Source organism: Protopterus annectens, chromosome 1.part1 (genome assembly GCF_019279795.1).
Source record: "Protopterus annectens isolate FY-2018-M chromosome 1.part1, PAN1.0, whole genome shotgun sequence".
Classification (NCBI taxonomy): Eukaryota; Metazoa; Chordata; order Ceratodontiformes; family Protopteridae; genus Protopterus; species Protopterus annectens.
In genome coordinates, this window is record NC_056726.1 from 1,243,077,682 (window position 1) to 1,243,099,342 (window position 21,661).

Genomic DNA, 21,661 nt, shown 5'->3' on the forward strand with positions numbered 1-21,661 from the left:
CCACACACACACACACACACACACACACATATGCCACACACACTCACACACACAAGTGCACCACACGTGCACCACACACACCGCACATGTGCACCACACACACGTGCACCACACACACCATACATGTGCGCCACTCACACCACATGTGCTCCACTCACGCCACACGTGCGCCACTCATGCCACAATGTGCCACTCATGCCATGTGCACCATTCACGCTACACACGTGTGCCACTCACTCCACACATTCATATACTGAAGGTATATGTCACAGGGGATAGGGTTTCATTCTTACCTTGAGATATCGCTTAGGCTTAAAATGGTTCTTCAGGGCAGTTAGGTTCATAGGTGAATACTAAGCTGTCAACCTGTGAACGTAATGCTGCAGACTGGAGTGCATTGAATGCTCTAATTGCTCTTATGAGAACATTATTAGCATTGAGAATATATGATGATTTGTCCTCAGAAAAGCAGAATCTTCCACTGGGCTTCCTATTTTCTTAATTCCATTCACCTGTCCTTGTGTCAAAACATATATATACGTGTCATGTTTTATGCATTCAGGATAATTATACAAGGACTCCTAAATGGACAGTATAGGTTTTCCTCTGGTTTTCTTCATCCATTATTATGCTAAACTTTCCTAAATATACAAGAGAGAGGGCAGTGACAGAAGCATATAGAATGCTGGAGTTTATTCCTTCCTGGTAAATACAATTCCATGCAATTTTGGAATCCACATAAGGATTTCTTTATCAGCATCACTGTACCTGCATTATCTTCTTTACGTCTTCATCATATTCATCTTCACAGATGCATAGAATATTCCAAAATGTTCATTCCAGCAGTAACACTCCCGTAGCTCCCCAAAAGTGATTAGCCCATGGTAGGCAACTATTAGTGTTACATCTGTGATATGTAAAACTGTGTCATACTGGAGTGAGGTGACTGTCAACATGTGAAGCTTTGCTGCTACTCATCTCTCAGTGTATTAGCATCTAGGAATGTAGTTTCCCTTTGCCGGAATTTTTTCTACCATTGTTTCAGGGATGAATTTGAAACTAGTTGCCTTACAGAGTCCTGGCTGTTTCCTGGAGCTCTGCTTATACACCTGCATCCTGATAGACATCATAAAGCTGTTCAGTATTAACTGACTCTTAGGAAGTGCTGCAAAATGTTGGTGGTGTGGCTACATTTCTTCTTAAAGCCTCATTAGTAAAGTAGGCTGGATGTGTTCATTGTTATTAATTTTGTTTCACTTCCAGATATTCTTTTATCAGATTATAGAAAATAAAATATGAATAAAGAACACTGGCATTTGTCTTCTTCTGATGCTTTTGTTGCCACTCTACAGATTTCAGTATCCCAGGGAAACAGCTGCTATGTGTCAATGATGAATTTACCTTCAGTGGTGTTGCAGAAGGAGCTATCAGTGACAAGAAGCACCTTTATGTAACTCAAAGTGGTAAGTAAATGATGAAATGATTGTCTTGGCTGCATAGCTTTGCTAACTTATTTATTTTATTTCTTTTGTGTTTGAAATGAGACTTTGAGAACAACCATCACTATTTTATTATTTATTTTGTTTTACATTTGTTGACCGGGATAGTCCAACTGGATACATGTCCATTTTCAGTGGGACATGGGGAGAAAAGCTCCAAAACACAATATGCAGAGAATACAAATAGTAGATGCTTATTACATATAGGAAACAGAAACAGACCGAGCAAGCTAACAATCTTCTTTCTGTGTTCCAAGGTTAGATTTTCAGAGCCTTCATGTTCCTCCTGGGTGACTCTAAGCATGTCACTTAACAACACAGTGCTCTGGGACTATTGGAGTGATTGGGCTAGGTTCCTCAATAGTATCCTGGGCTACATGCCTAGTATTTACCTATGAGCTTATGAGACTAAATGGAAGAGGTAGTTCATCTACAATGCCTGATGAAGAGAAAAGGTCATCAGAGTAATGTCAGGCAGTGAGTTTGTCCATAAGTTGGCTCAGTGCTCTGCAAAGATCAGTGGACAAGGTAGCATTTCTGATTGTCTTCTTTGCATACATTGGTTTTAGTAATGTCTGCTAAACTCTTTTTAGAGTAGAAACTGTAGATTTGTTGTTCCTACATGGAAGTGCACCTGCAAAAGCCAAATTTTATTTAAGGACCAATATGATCAGTTTATTTATCGCTTTGAACTGAAGCACAACATCGATTTCTGCAGTATTTGTTAGGGGTTTGGGCCTAAAACACTGAGTAACATGTGTGGCTTTCTAGACTTACTTAAACAAAAGGAGGCTCACAGCCTTCTTACTTAAGTGTGCCATATTGTGGGGCTCTAGTCAGCCTGACATAAACTCTAAATGAAAGGAGAAGTGAAAAGAGAAGATGAAGAAAACCAAGCCATTAGGGATCCTTGATCAGAGGAGATCAGTATCACATGGGCTGTCATCCACCCCTGGACATTGATGTCTGCTATGGATGAGCCCTCTGTTGAAGCACCCTTTTAGAGGCCACCATTCCATTAGCTGATGGCATGTTTTGCTAGAATAAACAACCCATGAATTTGATGGAAGAGCAAGATATCCACTCCAGAATAAGGAGAGAGGGTGGTTTACCCTAGCTCACTGCTGAAAAGGATATTTTGCATAATTAGAAAGTTAGAACCCAGGGATGTCCTCCCCCCAAGGAATCCGAAGACCCTACCTGCTTGCCCCAAACCAAAGACACATTCTGAGGCTTGCACCTGCGCAGGGCCTAAGCTGCCACTTGGTTGATCTCCAGCACATGGCCCCATCCTGCCATCTCCATCAGAATGAGTTAACAGTTGGACAGGGATTCCCATTGTTACTGCAGAGTCTGCAGCCTCATCCATATAACCCTTCTGTGTCTGGCATCAAGCTTCCCAGAAGAAGGGAGACTGCTCCATTCAGAGATAATTCCTGCAGTTCTGATGAGGGTACATGGCGACGTCACTTTTATACCCAACGTCAGTTTATGGCCCTGGTAAGGGACTTTACACTTACCCTCCTGTGAAAAAGACTTGGTATACTGGCCAGAATGTGGCGCTGCAGGCAGCAACTCCCTACTGTTATGAATACTGCAACATGGAAGAGAAGGACATCTAGGATTATGGTAAGTTTTTACACAACTATTCTTTATTTATTTATTTATTTATTTGCAGTTGTTTAACCAGGATAGTCCATTGGGCCAGAAGAACCCGTTTTCAATGGAGTCCTGGGGAGAAAAGCTCCACATACAGATTTACACAAAGGTTAATATACAAACATAGATTACATAGGTTACATAGATAAGCAAGACTAAAATTAATATACACACATACAATGTATGATGACTACAGAGGTAAAAACCGGCTGATAAAAATTGTTTCAATCAAAGTTAAAACTTTTTTTTTTTTTTTGTAGTTTTTTTTTATAGAGTGTATTTAAGAAGCTAGAGGACAAGAGGAACACCATGGAGTCTGTTTACTGTATTTTCTGTCCATTCCTATCAAAATACAACAGGAATTACTATGCTAGATATGTGCCTTTCTACAAGAGGCAAGGAAAATGTATAAACAACCAAAAGAAAGAAAGGTCAGCAAGCAGAAATTCTATTAGGAAGCTAGATGGAGGCGGGGGGGCGGGGTCAGGCTTTTTCTGCTAGCAGGAATTGGCTGTGACTTCAGCAGTCCATTTTCTTAACCAAATGCAGTATCCCCTCCTGTCATAGCCGGTCAAGACCTAGGGTAGGAGGGCAGTTAGATACTTGCTGTCAGCAGTGATGCACTATAACTACTGACAGATAAGTTCTAAATATTGTAACCAAGGTTAAAAACTCCAGTTCTCATAATGTCATACAGTGGAAATCCTCAGTGTTCCAAAGCATCAGCAACACCAGGTAAAGTCTGTCCTGGACTGGATGCTAACCCAAGGAGTCATAGAAAATGTGTCACAAGGTCATGAAGTGAAAGGATTTTATTGCAGGCTTTTTCAAGTACCAAAGGAAGGTGGGCTCCCTGGGGACTCATTTTGTGTATGTCAAAACTAAAAAAATATTTGAAGACTCACACTCAGGACATTAACTGTGTAGACATTGCTTCCTACGCAAAGCCATCATGAATTCCTTGTAACCTTGGACTCAGAGATGCATATTTACTTGTCCCAATTTTCAAAGGGCATAGGCAGTAATTTAGGTTTGTGACAAGGGATTTTTACTTTCATTTTATGCCCTTTGGTTTAGCTGCTGCACCCAGGGTGTTCACAAAATGCATGGCCCAAGTGATAGCACAGTTCAGAACCAAAGACATTCATGCTTACCCTTACCTGGACAACTGTCAGCCAGGCTCAGTCCTTAGAAATGTTGAGGGCTCTAAAGTACAACTACATGCAAGGCTTCACCCTTAACCTGGAAAAGTCAAATCTGTGCTGCAGCCAGAAGGCAGTATTCCTATATGCTTTCCCAGACATAAGCACCTGAGGTGCCTTCCTGACACTGGAGAAAGTGGCTGAAGTTTTCTTAATATGACATCCAGTGACCACTTGACTGCCAGACATTCTGAGCATATCAGGTCACATGGCTTTGAACATCTTGATTATCACATTAACCAGACATCACTTTAAAAAGTTACTGTGGTTCCTAAGGAGCATCTGGGATCAGCAGATGTTTTTTTGTGTTTCACTGCTGCAGTCCTAACCATTGGGTTATCCATACTGTGGTAGCCCTCAGTCGGTCCGAATACCAAAGTCAAGGTTTTGTGCATCGGCTACTGTCGCTTGCTGGCTGACGTCAGGTCATCCAAGCTATAAAGGAGAGCAGGCGATGCTATTGCCCCAGTCTTTCTTGCCATGGAACCCGTAGCAGAAACAGTTCGCAACAGTGCCGGTCGGCTGTTTCCAGATTTCGAACTTCAGCTGAAAACATCTAAAGCTAAGTACCCCATTGGAGATCCTTCCTTTTTCTTGCATTAACCGATGTCTGAAAAAGTCAGTAGCTGTCTCGCCTGCGGAAAGCAAATACCGCACCAGGGCTTCCATTCTTAATCTGTCACTTGCTTAGGCCCAGATCACAACGTACCCTGCTGTCGGTTCTCTTCCCTCTTTAACGCTAGAACTATTTGTTGTAGAGCTCTGTTTGTAGCCACATAATGTGAGAGTGTTCAATCTCGCCGTTTGTTCTTACACACGGGTTCGGAGCCGATCCTCGGCTCCAAGTCGGCCGCATAGCAAAGCTCTGCATCCCAGAGAAGCTCGAGACCAAGCTATATCCCACAATCCTCCCTGCCATTACCCAGATCTAGTTTGCCGCTGAAACGGGTCACATCATTCAGAGAGCTCGGACCAGAGAAAACTGTTATTAGACAGATAAGATAGTCTTTTTTTTGTCAAAGTTCTTATACTTCTATAGTTCTATAGTTTTTGATAATTTAGTTTCTGATACTATAGTGTGTGTGTGTGTGTGTGTATTGTAGTTAGTTTTTTATAGGTTTCCCTTTGGGGCCTACCCTTCTATAACCTATAGCTATATTTTTTCCCTTAATATTAGCTAGTGTTAAATTCTATCTTTTTTACAGTGAGTTTGCTGTTATGTCTGAAAAAGCCAAGTCTGGTTTTAAAAGGTGCCAGTCTGGACAGAAAATGTCCATCACTGACAACCACACTTCCTGCGTCTACTGTCTTGGCCGTCTCCACTTGCAAGAGGATTGCTCTATTTGCCATTCCTTCAGTGGGAGGGCCATGACAGATAGACGCAGGAAACTTATAGACAGGGGACTTCTTAAGCCTGCTTTCCAGGAGGCCTTGGACAAGTCTGACCAGGCTTCTAAGTCCTCGAAGGGGTTGAAGATGTCGGAGCCCATGTCATCGGCTCCGAGTACATCTTCTAAAGTTCGTTCGCCGGTTCCACAGACTTCGGGGCCGAGCGTCGAACGTTTATCTCTCACTGAGCCCCAGGTCTTGGAACCGGTGTCGCAACTACCGCCACCTTCTATTCTTCGGTCGGTGCCATCTTCGGCCCCTTCGACCCGATCTTCCAGACCATTATCCGATACTGATGTGGATCGTGTCGTGCAGAAACTTATGGAGAACACGGCCCTTTCCAAATTGATTGCAGTTTCCTCCCAATTGGTGTAGAAACTAGAAGGCCTTCCCTTATCTCCAACAGGTCCTCCTTCGAGACCCATCCAGTCTTCGGAGCTGGAAGAGGATGAGCCGATGATAGTGGAGCCCTCGGTGCCGAAACCATCCATTGCACGATCAACACTATTTACCTCGACTCCATCGGAACCTATAGGTGAGTCGCGGAGTCGACGATCTCTCCTTGGTTCCGGGACCGAGAGTCGTACCGACCTTTCGGTGCTGACTCTCCCTCTCGGGGCCTCGGTGCAGATTGGCTCTGCTCCGTCCTCGGGGTCGAGACCCATGGGCCCCGTGTCTCGGATTCTTCCATGTTCTTTGGAACCGGGGGAGTCCTCGACCCGAGGTTCAGGGGTTTTTGACCTTATGAGGAAGGTTTTGTCTACACAGACAACCACTTCATCGGACGTGTCTTCTCCCTCCCTTAAGGAGCCGCTCTCTGTTTCTGTTCCCACGACACATCCTAAGCGTGGAGCACCATTGTCTCAGCCATCCCCAGAGGATGCCCCCTGTTCCTCGGAGGCCTCACCAGAATCCCCCTCCGATGAGGTTCCGAGGAAAAGATTGTGCAAGAGGAGGCACTTAGATTCCCCACAGGAATCTCTAACTTTTGACACTGACTTGGATGAGTCAGAGGGGTCCCCAAAATGCCCCTCCGAGGATGTGTCATTTGTGTACATCTTGGAGATATTAAAACAGAGGGGTGATTGGCAGTCCCTAACCCCCACTGAGGATGAGTCGGTGTTGCTGAAGGCTTTTGGTGCTCAACCTTCTACATCCTGGGTTACTCCGCCCTTCGATGAGTTAATGGATTTGATTGCTCGAAGGGCGTGGGAGACACCGGACACAGTGGAACCGGTCCCTCGAAAACCAAGCAAATTTATTACCGCTCCCCAGGACAAGACTTATCTCACCAAAGGAGTCCCGGTTGATGCTATGGTGGTGGCTGCAGCCACTAAAAAGGAGATGTCTGTGTCTTCCTCTTCTGTTCATCCTCCTAATAAGGATTCTAGGACTGTGGACAGATACGGGAAGCGCGTTTTTAGTTCAGCGACTTTTTCCATGCGTTCGCTAAACTATTTGACACATTTTACACGTCTACAGAGGGATCTCATAAAGGAGCTGGGAGATACCCTCCAGGGTAACACAGATGCTGCTGTTTCAGATAAGGTAACAGCACAGCTTAACACCCTTACCTCCGTAGTGAACTCGTCCATGAGGCTCTTCTCGTATGTGGCTGAAGGGTCGAGTAGAGCCGCAGCTTCAGCGATTGCTCTACGAAGACAATCCTGGATGCGGCTGTGCTCATTTGCGGAAGCCTTCAAGTCTTCCTTCGCCAATGCCCCCTTTGATGGTGCCACTCTTTTTGGGCCCAAAGTGAAAGAGACATTAACTCGGTGTGAGCAAGAAGGAAAGACTCTTGTCTGCTGTCGGAGTTCGTTTTTCCGTTCCATCTAGACCGTACCCCAAAGGGCAACGAGGTGGAAAAATGTGGTTCCATAGAACTCAGGGATCTTTCCAGGCCACACAGAGTGAACCCCCCCCCCCCGAGGCAGAGGGGGGGCAGACATGGAAGATGTCACCCCGGAGGCAGAGGGGGTCCGCAGAACCAAGGCGACAGGGATCCTATCCCTGGTAAGCCTTTCCAGCACTCCTGAATGGGGACCCGACTGTCCTGCTCCGGAGGCAGTCGGGGGTCGCTTGGCTTTATACCCACAGGCCTGGCTAACTCTCACCTCAGACTCCTGGGTAAAAAGCATTGTAACCAGAGGATACAAAATCCCCTTTATGTCAACTCCACCCCAACAAAGAAGGTCTCCAGATGTGCCACCCCGTCTGCGAGGCCCAGCAGTAATAGAAATTTCAAAGCTGCTCAAAAAAAGAGTCATTCAGCCAGTCCTGGTGGACCAAAAAGGATCCGGAACTTACTCAAGGTTCTTTTTAATTCCAAAAAAGACAGGGGACTGGAGACCCATTTTGGATCTCAGCAATCTCAATACCTTCGTGAAGAAGGAAAAGTTCCGGATGGTCATGCTTCAATCGATCCTTCCATTTTTGCAGAAGGACGACTGGATGTGCTCGATAGATCTCAAGGACGCGTACTACCACATCAAGATGGCCAGACCGTCCAGAGATCACCTGCGCTTCTGGCTGGGAGCCAGTCATTTTCAATTTCGAGCCCTGCCCTTTGGGCTCACCTCAGCCCCCAGGGTATTCACCAAATGCATGGCAGTGGTAGCGTCTCACTTGAGATGTCCAGGATTCTGGGTGTTTCCCTATCTGGACGACTGGCTCCTCACCGCCACCACCGAGCGTCGCCTCATACAAGCCAGAGACTATACAGTCAACCTTTGTTCCCACCTAGGGATTTCCTTAAACTTCGAAAAATCTGCCTTACTGCCCTCACAGCATATTTCATTCATCGGAGCAGACCTAGATACGCGCTTAACATTGGTAAAGCTCCCTCAAGTAAGGGCTTCATCCCTCAAGGAACTGGTTCTTCTTCTACTGCAATGCAGGAAAGCCCCGGCCAAATTGGTGTTGAAGGTTTTGGGACTCATGGCAGCGTCCCTGATTGCAGTTGCTATGGGGAGATTGCACATGAGGCTCCTCCAATGGCTGCTCTTCACGCAGTGGTCGTTCCAGCAGTTACCCCTAACGCACGAGATTCTGATAACAGATTCTTGCAAGCGAGACCTCTCATGGTGGGTGTCCAGTCAGGATCTCACTATGGGTCGTCCATTTGTTCTACCAAATCCGACGGCCACTATAACCACGGACGCTTCTCTGATAGGGTGGGAGGGACTTTTTCAGGGAAGAACAGTCCAAGGGGAATGGTCCAACATGGAGTACAACCTGCACATAAATGTTCTGGAAATGAGGGCGGTGTTCTTGGCGTTGCAACACTTTCAAACCCTCCTACCTCTAGGAACAGTAGCAGTTCAGACAGACAACATGTCTGTAGTCTGGTACATAAACAAACAAGGGGGAACCAGATCTTACCCATTATGCAGAGAGGCCATGAGAATTTGGCAATGGGCAGAGTCCACGGGTCGCTTTCTGATAGCAATGCACATCCCGGGGTCATCCAACGTCATTGCGGACAGGTTGAGCAGAGCCATCCTGTTACCTCACGAGTGGTCCCTCAAACTACAGGTGGCGGAAAGAATTTTCCGCAAATGGGGCCAGCCTTGCTGCGATCTATTCGCCTCCCCGATGAATACCAAATGCAGAAGCTATTTTGCCCTTCTACCCCCTCCAGGGGATGTCCCCAGGGACGCACTGATACACGATTGGCCCCCGGGTCTCCTATATGCATTTCCACCTACCCCCTTGATTCCCAAATTTCTTCAGAAAGCCATGAACCTGGAAAGGACAATTATACTCATAGCCCCATTCTGGCCTCGACAGATATGGTTCCCCTTTCTTTGAGCCCATCAAACAGAGGAACCGTGGATCCTGGGGCCCAGTACCAGATCTACTGACACATTCATCGGGAGTTCCTCACCCGTCTCTTCTATCCCTCAAACTAGCAGCTTGGCTGCTCCACTTCCCCGCCTAGCCAGGTCTGATCTACTTTCTCCGGCAGTTCAACGCATTTTGGTTGCCTCTCATAAGGCTTCCACTACAAAACTCTACAAGAGTAAATGGAAACGCTTTGTGTACTGGGCATCTAGCCAACACTTGGACCCCCTGGTTGCTCCTTTACATAAAGTTCTAGAATTTCTATCCATCCTTTTCCACGAAGGAGCCTCTACCTCCACACTAAGAGTACAGTTGGCGGCCATATCCAACTTCCATGTTGGTGATGACGGTTCTTCTATTATGTCCCACAGGCTTTGTAAGGCTTTTATGAAAGGTTCCTTCCATCTTCGACCGCCTGTCAGAGACCCTTTATTCCCATGGAATTTAAATTTGTTATTGTCACAACTAATGTTGCCACCCTTCGAACCAGCCTCTTCTTGCCTCCTGAAGTTTTTGTCGTGGAAGACTCTTTTTCTTGTAGCAGTTACTTCAGCTCGGAGAGTGTCAGAGCTGCAAGCACTGTCAATTAAACCACCTTACTTAATTTTCCACCAAGATAGAGTTTCCTTACGAACAAATCCGTCTTTCCTTCCTAAGGTATGTTCTGTCATAAATATTAATCAGTCCATTGAACTCCCTACTTTCTTCAAAAACCATACCAGCAAGTTGGAATATATGCTGCACAAGTTAGATGTCCACAGACAGCTAAGATTTTATTTGGCTAGGACTAAAGATTACAGAAAAACAGATCAACTTTTTGTTGCATTTGCAGACAATAAAAAGGGCATGGCAGTTACAAAACGTACGCTTTCTAAATGGCTTACTGATTGTATAGCCTTTGTGTATTCTAAGTCAAATCAGGCCTTGCCCACCAAACCTAAGGGCCATTCTACTAGATCCGTTTCCACTTCCTTGGCTCATGCAGCTCGCCTGCCTTTGGACACGATTTGTGCAGCAGCCACGTGGTCTAAACCACATACTTTTATCGCTCATTATAGGGTTGACAAAGCCTCCAAAGAGAGGACATCTTTTGGTTCCACTGTGCTCAGGAACGTTCTTCCATGAGTCACTCAGGGTGACGGAGCTAGGGACGCTACCCGTGTGTAAGAACAAACGGCGAGATTGAACACTCTCACATAAAGAAGTTATGTTCTTACCATAACGTTCCATGTGGAGTGTTCATCTCGCCTTTGTTCTTACATTCCCCCCTTCCCTCCCTCATGTGTTTGGAAGAACGAGTAGGACTAGAGTCTGGTCCACATGTCTTTACCTCTTCCGGATATATATTTCCTCTTACCTCATAGGGTATATTCGTTACCCTTTAGTTTATTTGTCAGTGAGATGGTGTCTCTGAATTTTTGTAGCAGTATGTAGCCTTAGCACCTCAGGTTTATTGTTAGTCTGGTTTGCCTGCAAACTAGATCTGAGTAATGGCAGGGAGGATTGTGGGATATAGCCTGGTCTCGAGCTTCTCTGGGATGCAGAGCTTTGCTATGCGGCCGACTCAGAGCCAAGGATCGGCTCCGAACCCGTGTGTAAGAACAAAGGCGAGATGAACACTCCACATGGAACGTTATGGTAAGAACATAACTTCTTTTTTTCGTCTTCTGTCTCTGATTACTGATATTGCATCCGTCAGTCAGCAAACCGCAGATCTTCTGAAAAAATGTAAAGATAAGGATGGAGGCAGACCGCATAAGGCCAAGCCTTCTGATGACACCATCGCTAAAAGGCTAGTCAGTTCTTTGGAATTTAGTGAGGTGCTTTTGCAGCCCCTTTTGCCCGACTCAATTACTTTGCAGGCCTCTACTGAGACCCTTTCAGAGTCCTGTATGGCGCAGAAAACTGCATCGTCTAATGAGCCTTCTGCTGTCTCTGCCTTGGGTGGGTCCGGAGCTGCTACGCAGGCACTGGCTTCTGAGGATACCGCTTGCACTTCGGAATTCACTTCAAGGCCTTTGCCCTCTCTTCCGACTAACACACTGATAGCACCGAGGGATACTCTTCAGGCCAGATTTAGAGCTACTCCAAAGAAAACAGCAAAAAGTCTCCATTCCACTGCTCCCCCCCCCCCCCAAACTAGAATGCTTAAAATGGTGAAGGATCTCATCACTTTCATCTGAGATAATCAGGCCACACCAGCCAAAAGGAGAAGGGAACCTTCTCCAGACATCTGATTCGATTTAGATTCTGAGGGATCTGACTCCTCTGTTTTTGAAGAGGAAAATTCTCTTACTGCCTGTGAAAACTCAGATGCAGAAGAATCTATTCCTTCTGCATCACATACGGAGGAATTTTCCTTTGGGGAAACCTTCCACACCCACAGGGAACACTCCCAATGAGAATCAATGGATTTCCCTCAATCCAAGAAAACACTAAGAGAGTTTCTGGACCTACCCCAGCACAGGCCTCTAGCCATCCTACCCATCTTGCAAGTGGTAGATCATGTTTACCAAGACTTCAGCTGTACCCCTGACACCCTTCCACCTGCTCCCAGAAAACCTGACAGATACTACAGGGTACCTTACTCTCATAAATTCCTCTACAGAAATCCTGTAGCAGATCCAGAGGTGATTACTCAAGGCTACCTCTGCAAAGAATCCAGGGCCCTGGACAGATGGGGTAAAAAAGTATATACTCTGCAACTTTAAGTATAAGGGCTCTCAACTGTCAGTTCCATGTGTTAAAATATCAACAGCACACTTTGAAACTTTTGAAACAGAAAATTTCTGCTTTTCCAGATTTTGCCAACAATAAAGAGACAGCAGAATTACTGCACTCTTTATCTCAGGTGGCAAAGCACTCCTTGCAATGTGGATTTGATGCCCTAGAAGCTTCTAGCAGGGCAGCAGTGACAGGATCTGTTATCAGAAAACATGCATGGCTGAAGGAACAACCTCTCCCTGATCATGTCAAAGCTAAAATCATGGATGCACCTCTTGACAAAGACTGCTTGTTCGGACAGAAAACTGAAGAGGTGCTTAAAAAGATGGAAGACAAAGCAAAATTCTTGCAGACTGTTAAATATTTTCTTCAAGTACAACTTCCTAGGTTCAGCAGAAATTTTCCCTCTAAACACTGGTCCTTTCCTGCACCAAAGCAGGAAGGCACAAGGCAAAACCCGTAGGGAGAGAGCCACCAGGACTAAAACTCAGGGCCACCAAAGAACAAAACAGTGCCCCCCCCCCCCAACACTACAGCTGGGAGTTCAAAAGCAACCCTGTATGGACAAAAAACTCTCAATAACTACCTTTCCCATTTTTGCCTGCCTTCACCACACCAAAAGGTAGGAGGAAGGCTATCTCTATGCAGAGAAAATTGGAACTCTATAACAAAGGATCAATGGGTCTTAAAAATCATTGCTCAGGGGTACAAATTCAATTTCCAAGAATACCACCTCCAAGAGGATGCCCAGACCTACCTCCAAACCAGTGGGCAGAAGCACTAAAATAAATGCAAAATCTAATATCCCTTGGGTCAGTATAACCTGTACCTCCAGAATAAGTTGCAAAAGGATTCTATTCCAGACTATTCCTTGTTCCCAAGAAAGATGGGACTTGGCATCCCATCCTGGACCTATCCTTTCTCAATACCTTCCTAGCAGTCTCAAAATTCAAAATGCTTACCTTACAATAGCTTCTACCAATGCTGCCAAACAAAGCTTGGATGGTCACCGTAGACCTAAAGGATGGTTACCTGCACATCCCAATAAGGGAATCATGCAGAAAATTCCTGCACTTCAGAGCAGGATCACTACACTTTCAATTATCTGCTTTGCCCTTTGCTTATCTACTGCTCCCAGGGTATTCCCCAAATGTCTAGCTCCTGCCATTGCCTTTTGCAGGCAAAACAATGTACAGATTTACCCTTACCTGGATGACTGTCTCATCCAGGCAGACTACAAGGAACTGCTCCTGCAGCACCTCTCATTTGTAAAAACCCTACTTACCTCTCTGGGGTTCACTATCAATGAAAGGAAATCAAAACAGACACCTACCAGGAAAATCATATTTTTGGGAGCCTTACTGGACACAGACCAGCAAATGGCATTTCTGTTCCCAGAAAAACAAAGTTTCCTACCAAAATACTTCACTACTGTGGTCTCCCAAACCCAGCTTTCTGCCAGAAAGTTCCTATAAGCTCTATGGTACATGGCTTCATGCATCCTCCTGGTACCTCTGGCCAAACTACACATGAGGAAAATTCAGTGGTACCTAAAGAACCTATAGTGTCAACGCTCACAACCTCTGGACACCTCCCTGCCTGTGATCCCTTGCATAAGATCCAAGTTCCTCTGGTGGGCCAAGGCCTGTGCTCTGAACAAGGGACTTCCATTCACCCTCCGTCCATCAGACCAGACCATAACTACAGATGCTTCAGACATAGCCTTGGGTGCCCACCTAGAAGGCAGATGCACCCAAGGTCTCTAGGATGCACAAATACTACCCTTGCACATCAACCAAAAGGAAATAATAGCAGTACAAAACATTCTGGCATCCTTCAAACCCTACCTCCAACCAGGGGTTCTTCTCATAAAAACAGACAACACCACAGTCATGTGGTACATCAACAAACAGGGAGGGACTCAATCTTACCCCCTGTGCAGACTAGCCATGAACCTGTGGCTAGCAGCCTCATCCATGGGACTACATCTTATAGCCCAATACCTACTGGGCGTCAACAACATCCTGGCAGACAACCTAAGCAGAAACCTGCTGGACCCACACGAATGGCAAATCCACGGAGACATTTTTCTGCAAATTACCCACACATGGGGGACCCCCCAGGTGGACCTTTTTGCCTCTCATTTAAATCACCAAGTACAGAAATTCTGCACCAGTGAGTACCATCACCTGGCTTGGAAGATCAATGCCCTGACCTTCCCTTGGAATGCCCTCTGTGTTTGCATTCCCACCTCTACCTCTCATTCCAAAAGTCCTAATCAATATAAGGGAGGAAAAAAACAAGAGCAATACTCATTGCCACAGACTGGCCCAGACAGCCTTGGTACCCACTGCTGCACAGCATATCTCACCAGCCCCCCTGGCAGCTACCTCTGATGCCTCACCTGCTATCCCGGGAGGGACAATGCTGCACCCAGACCTTCAGACACTCAAGCTCTCAGCATGGCTTATTCTACCAAAACCAAGATGAATCTATGCTAAGCAAGCAAGTCCTTGACATCAACACAGAAGCCAGAAGGCCCAGCACCAGAAAATCTTACGCTGGAAAATGGAAAAGATTCTGCTCCTGGAGCCAGTCCAAGGGGGCAGACATACATCTGCCCTCCATTCCTCTTATTCTAGATTATCTTGCTGAGCTTCTTAATAAGGGTCTCTTCTTCTCCTCCATAAACATCCATGCCTCTGCCATCTCGGCACACTTTGATACAGAACAGCCATTGTTCTCCCACCCTCTTATCAAATAATTCCTTAGAGGAGCCTGTAACATCAGGCCTTCCAGAAGAAAGCCCACCCCAGCCTTGGACCTGAACTGTGTTTTAGAAAAGCTTACTCTGCCTCCCTTCGAACTTGCAACATCCTCAGAACTGAAGTACCTCTCTTGGAAGATTGCCTTTCTCCTGGCTATTAGTTCAGCCAGGAGACTGTCAGAGCTTCAAGCCTTAATGGCCATTGAGCCATTTATCATCTTCCATGCAGACAGGGTCTCCCTGAGAAACAATCCCTCCTTCATGCCAAAGGTAGTCTTGGATGTTACCCTCAACCAGGCCATCCACCTGCCCACCTTCTTCCCTAACCCTCAGAACAAGGGGGAATGGATACTGCATTCTTTGGATGTGCAGAGGCAACTCAGATTTTATCTGAATCGTAAAAAGATATTCAGGAAAACTGACCAGCTCTTAGTCAGCTTTAAAATAGGGGCACATGGGAAACCAATATCCAAACAGACCATTCCCAAATGGATAGCACACTGCATCCAATTTTGCTACTCCTTGCATGGAAAACCACTCACTAGGACCATCAGAACCCATTCCACTAGGGCAACATCTACTTCCACAGCATTTCTTAGAGGGTTACCCACCAAAGACATCCTGGAAGCTGCCACATGGACCTCAGTCCACACCTTCACCAAACATTACCATCTGAACATATTCTCAAAAGCTAGGGCTAGGTTTGCCTCTGCAATTCTGCAGGGCATGCTCACCCAATCTTAAGTTTCTATTAACCTTCCACCCTTCTCCTCAGCTTTGGGAATCTTCCCAATGGTTAGGACTGCAGCAGTGAAACATGAAGAACATAGTACAGTTGTGTACACTCACCATAAATGTAGATGTTCGAGTGTATTCACTGCTGCAGTCATGCTTTCCCTCCCTCCTTCCCCCTGATATCTGCTTTCCTTAGAGAGAGACATATTTCTCTGGACTACTAATAATTATTAAAATTGGAATTCTTTGATTGGTTAAGGCAAGAAAAACTGAGGGAATGGCATCTCCTGCTCTCATTTATAGCTTGGGCGACCTGACTTCAGCCAACAAGCGACAGCAGCCAATGCACAAAACCTTGACTCTTGTATTCGGACTGACTGAGGGCTACCACAGCATGGATAACCCAATGGTTAGGACTGCAGCAGTGAACACACTCGAACATCTACATTTATGGTGAGTGTACACAATTGTACTTTCTAGCCTCTGGTGATACTGATTCTAGTATTACCTTATGACAGGAAAAAGTTGGAACATTCGGACAACCAAATCCAGAAAAACAACTGTATGGGTAGCCCATAGGTTCATAGGTGGGGTACTAGGTTATCCGCCCGAAGGCATTTATAAGCCTAGCCAGAATGTGTTGGCTTTCGCCACCCCCTTAGATTAGTTCCCTGTGCCTCTGTCCAGTAGAGCCACTGAAGTGATCCCCGAGGTAAACTTTCTGATTCCCATCCACTCGTCAAGGTTTCTTTTGAAGAGTGTTAGCGAGAAGCTCTGCCTAATGTAGATTGGGATCTTGTTCCAAAGCATGGGAAGTCTCTGGGACAGGAATCTATCCCTCCAGCATGTCCTATTTATTGTGGTGGTGAGGTTTAGATCCCTAGAGCGTGTGGCTCGAGGGGATAAGTTTTTCTTTAGGTGAAGCATGTCCATCAATTCTGGGTTGGACATGGCCTTGTATGTCAGGCAGAGATCACCTCTGAGTAGGCGGTATGCAACCGAGGACAACTGTAGTTTCTTCAGTCGAGCTGCATAGTGCATCTGTTTGAGGCCATTAATCCTCTTGGTGAGGTACTTCTGTGGTCTTTCTAGCTGTTGCAGGTGTCTTGTAAGGTACATCCCAAATGGGGTGTTGTACTCTATGATGGGTCTGATGAGTAGAGGGGCACAATGACCTCTTTTGATCTGGATGCATACCCTTTTGTGATTAGGTGGGCCACGTAGAAGGATTTTCTAACCACTTTGGCAATGTGATTATCAAAGGTGAGATTACTATCTACTTGGGTCCCCAGATCCCTTATTACGTCTTCCGTATTTAGGGGACTAGTTTGTAGGTACTTTGTTTTTTCCAAAGGGGATGACTATGCACTTTTTGGCATTTAGCTTGAGGCCATGATTTTGACACCATGTATCCGTCTCAGTGAGACCCTTTTGGAGGATGTCTGTGTCAGCCGGAGAGTCAATTATAGCCCCTAGTTTGCAGTCGTCTGTGAACTTGGTCAGCCATAGTCCTCCTGTGCTTGCCTGTACCTCTGAGAAGTATATGCCGAACAGGAGGGGTCCTAGGACTGAGCCCTGGGGAACGCCACTTGTAACCGGTTTAGAGTCGGACCTAGCTTCCGCAACTCTCACCATGTGGGTTCTGTCCGTGAGCCAGTTGGCAACCCATCTTGTGATGTAGGGGTATATGTTCTGGCTGGTGAGCTTGTCTATAATACCAGAATGGGGAATGGTGTTGAAGGCCTTAGCGAGGTCTAGGTAGGCTTGTGTGTACCACCTTTCCCTCTTCTGTAGCCTTGGTAACTGTCTCAAAGAAGTCCACCAGGTTTAGGAGGCATGATCTGCCCTTAACAAAGCCAAACTGGGTAGGGTCCAGTGTTTGGAGGTTCCCAATGTCTCTGTTAATGAGTTCCATGATGATGCGCTCCATAGCCTTGCAGACCAAGCTAGTCAGGCTTATAGGACGATAGTTCCCGGGGTCTGTTGTGGCTTCACCTTTGAGGAGCGGAATAACTGTTGCTGTGCGCCACTCTATGGGTATGTAGCCTGTGGAGAGGCTGAGTTTGAATAGTGTGTTTAGGTGAGGGGTTAGTTCGTCTTTGAGCTCATGTAGGATGCAGCCTGGGACACCGTCCTGTCCTATTGATGCTGTGTTTTTGGCTTTTGGCTTTGGAGAGGGCTGTTTTAACCTGAGTGTCTGTGATTTCAGGGACTCTACATTCTTCTGGTATGGTTATGGCCCCTTTTGGGGGTGGGGGGATGAAGTTTGCGTTGAACTTGTCTGCCAGGATGTTGGCGATATCGGTCGGTTCAGTGTATTTTGCGCCATTCTGCACGAACTCCGAGCAGATCTGAGCATTGCCACTTAGATTCTTGACATAGCTATTCTTGACATAGCTAAAGAATGTCTTGTGGTTATATTTGGAGTCCTTGGCAATTCTTCTTTCAAAGCTCACCTTGGATGATTTTATGAGGGATCATAGCTTCTTGCTGATACTGATCAGGGATGTCTTCCCTTCTTGGGATTTTACTCTTTTCTGTACTAGTTTCCTCCTTCTATTGTACAGCTTGTTTATGGCAGGAGTCCACCAGACTGGATTCCTTTTCTTGGAGGAGTGAGTCTTGGTTTTGCTTGGGATGACACGATCCATGCATTCTTGTAGCTGCCCATAGAATGCATTAGTAAAGGATTTTGCAGCTTGGACAGTGTTGTCCTTCAGCATGGGGGCTTTGAAACTTTCCACCTCGGTCTTAAGTAACGTGAAGTTTGCTTTTGAAAAGTTTTTCACGGTGGCTTTCTTGTCCGGGGCAGAATATGGATATCCAAAGTGATTTGTTTATGGTCAGATCTAACCAGCAAGGGGTTGACCTCTGGTGTGGAACACCAGTCGCCCATGTTGGTGATGACCAGGTCCAATATGTTGTCACCTCTGGTGGGAGTGTTGACCAGTTGAACCAGGGCATTTAAGTTTATAAATTCAAGGAAAAGTTGGGCAAGGGAGTTAGTACTTGAGTAGTTCTCCCAGTTAATGTTTGGGTAATTGAAATCACCCAATATTAGGGTATTTGGTAGGACCTTTGTGTTCCCCAGTGTTTCCAGAAACATGGAATGGGGGTCGTGGGACATGGTGGGTGATCTGTAGCAAGCTACAATTTGAATTGCAGTTTTGCCCATTGTTAGTTGCACGTGGATGATCTCTGAAGCATCCTGCTGTGCCACTAACCTGGAGGTGTGGGTATCCTTGATGAATATGGATACGCCTCTGCCTTTTGTATTTCGGTTTGGGTTCTGTGGCCGAAATGTATGGTATGAGTTGTAGCCTGGTAGTGCTGGGGTGCTCTCTGGAGCCTTAAACCAGGTTTCTGTTACTGCACATATATCAATTTTCTCCATACTGAGGAGTGCCTCGAGTGCGTGCATTTTGAGGTTTAGACTTCTGGCATTGAGTAGCATTGCCCTCAGTTTTTTGTTACTTGTGCTATTTACGGTGGTGGGTTTGTGTTTTGAGCCTTGCCTAAAAAAGCTGGGGCTGAAAGAACAAGGCATCTGGAATTAAATGGAAAACAAAAATGCATATAAACCTGAAAGAAATGCAGTCTGGTTTGCTTTGGAAATATTCAGAATCATCTGAGGTCAGGATTTGAGAATAATCACAGACATTACAACAGTAATGTGACATATCAACAAGTAAGAGAGGAAACACACTTATTACTTATGGAGGATAACCATGCATACTTGGGATCAGGCCCTGAAATTCAACCAGTTCCTGATAGCTGCGTAAATTCCCTTGGAGGATCGGAAGATAAGGGAGGCGATACAAGAATTATTCTGATAGTCTGTTTCTGGCCAGGGCAGCACTGGTTATTCCACATAATACAAATGGTAAGGGAGATATCTTGCCACTGCCACATCATGTAAACCTCATGACATAGCACAGGAGGCCCTTCCTACACCCCAGTCTGTCCACCATGGCCATAGCAGCTTTGAGTATATGACCTTACTTTGCTTTGGGCACCTGTATTCCAAAGACATTCTAGATATGATGAGGGAGACTAGGAAACCAAATATGGGAATATCATACTTATGCAGATGGAAGCCATTTTCCCTCTTATGCAAAGGAAGGGACCGGCAATCCCTGGTGGATACATTCATGACCGCAAGGGGATGAATGGGCAGGGTGTTCTAACAGCAGTGACACCCATTCCACAGCCCTCCCTGGGGTCTGCTGAAGTGTTGAGGGATGGGGAGTTAAAACTAAAAGCATTTTTTCTGGCAGCAGTATAATGCTGCACCAGGTGTCTCAAACTCCTCGTCGGCCCAAACATGGATTGCAGATAGTTTGAGGGAGTAGAAAATGTTTGACATTTGGACCTACATCCTGTGCCAAGAGTTCTGTAAGGCTGTGACTGTTAATTTTGACATTCCCTATCACAGATCTCCTACAGTTGTAACCTTCCATTTACCTCACTTGTTCTTAAGTTTTATGGTCACATTTTTACAAAGGAAAGAGCTATGTAGGTTACAGAAACAGGGTCACAGGTAAGTAGCAAGAGTCAGGATGCTAGACACTTCATCATTCTACCAAAAGAAAGGGTTTAAAGTAGGATCATATGAGATTACTAGGCTATTGACTCAGAGATCATATTAAGCCTAGCCATTTCATCTCAGTCTAATACCATATAAATGCTAGTCAGTACCTAGGACTGCATTTAGTGATGATTGCCCATGTCCAGGAGAGTTGTGGGCTCTGTCTCTGGTAAGAATTTATGGTGCCCATTCCACTCGTCCAGGTTCCTCTTGAACAGTGTCATAGAGGTGCTTTGTTTCACATAAATTGGTAGCCTGTTCCAAATACACGGCAGTCGCTCGGAGATAAATCTGTCCCTCCAGCATGTCCTATTCAAATCACAGGCCATATTTAGCTGCCTGGAATGGGTAGCCATAGTCCTGTTTGATTTACGGATATCCAGCAAGTTCACTGGGTTTGGGTCTTGGATTGCTAACTAGGCCAGGCATAAGTCTCCCCTAAGAAGTCTATACGATACGCAGTATAGTCACAGGGACTTTAGTTGGTCTGTGTAAGGCACATGCTGGAGCCCCTTGATCTTCTTTGTTAGAAACCTCTGAGGTCTGTCTAATTGCTGCAGGTGAATAGTACGGTACATGCCAAATGGGGCATTATTTATTTATTTATTTTATTGAACATTTGTTAACCGGGTTAGTCCAGCTGAGCCTACAGGCCTGTTTTCAGTGGAGACCCGGGTAGAAAAGCTCCAGTTTACAGAATAATGAATTATTTATGGAACAATAAATAAAGAGTACAAGGTTGACATGCAGTGTTGAAACACAAAGTACACAAGCTGGATATTGATAACAGAATAATGAGTTATTTACAAGAAAGTATATTAACAAAGAATAAAAATGTTGATGTGTAATGTTGAACCACACAGTATATAAGCTTTAATGTTGATTACATAATAAATGAGTTATTTACAAGTTGTTGTTTGTCTTTCCGCTTTTCCCGGTAAGGGGTCGCCACAGCGGAACTCCGGTCCGCTAATGATTGGCAGTAGATTTTTACAAACTCAACGCCCAACCTTCAGTAAAGGCACACCCATTTACGCACGCATGTCTTTCGAACGCTACCCGAACCGCGGGGAGGACATGCATTTACAAGAAATTATAAAAACAAAGAATACAAATGTTGACACGAAGTGCATAAATTATACATCAAATGGAGAAACAACAAAAAACTAGCTGTTAACACTTTTAAAAATAAATTGCTCTATGTGGGAAAGCAGAGTCAGTATAAGGCACATCTTTTACATGGAAATGCAGCTAT

At 45.4% G+C, this 21,661-nt stretch overlaps 1 protein-coding gene across 1 annotated transcript in view; it reads left to right on the forward strand.

Moving 5' to 3' along the window:
• Window positions 1-21,661, forward strand: part of LOC122815957 (zinc finger protein 436-like) — a 340,690-nt gene that overhangs the window by 40,588 nt on the left and 278,441 nt on the right. The window contains exon 4 of the mRNA XM_044088843.1: window positions 1,353-1,463. Coding sequence (XP_043944778.1) covers window positions 1,353-1,463 — 111 coding nt within the window. The remainder of the gene's footprint in view (window positions 1-1,352; window positions 1,464-21,661) is intronic.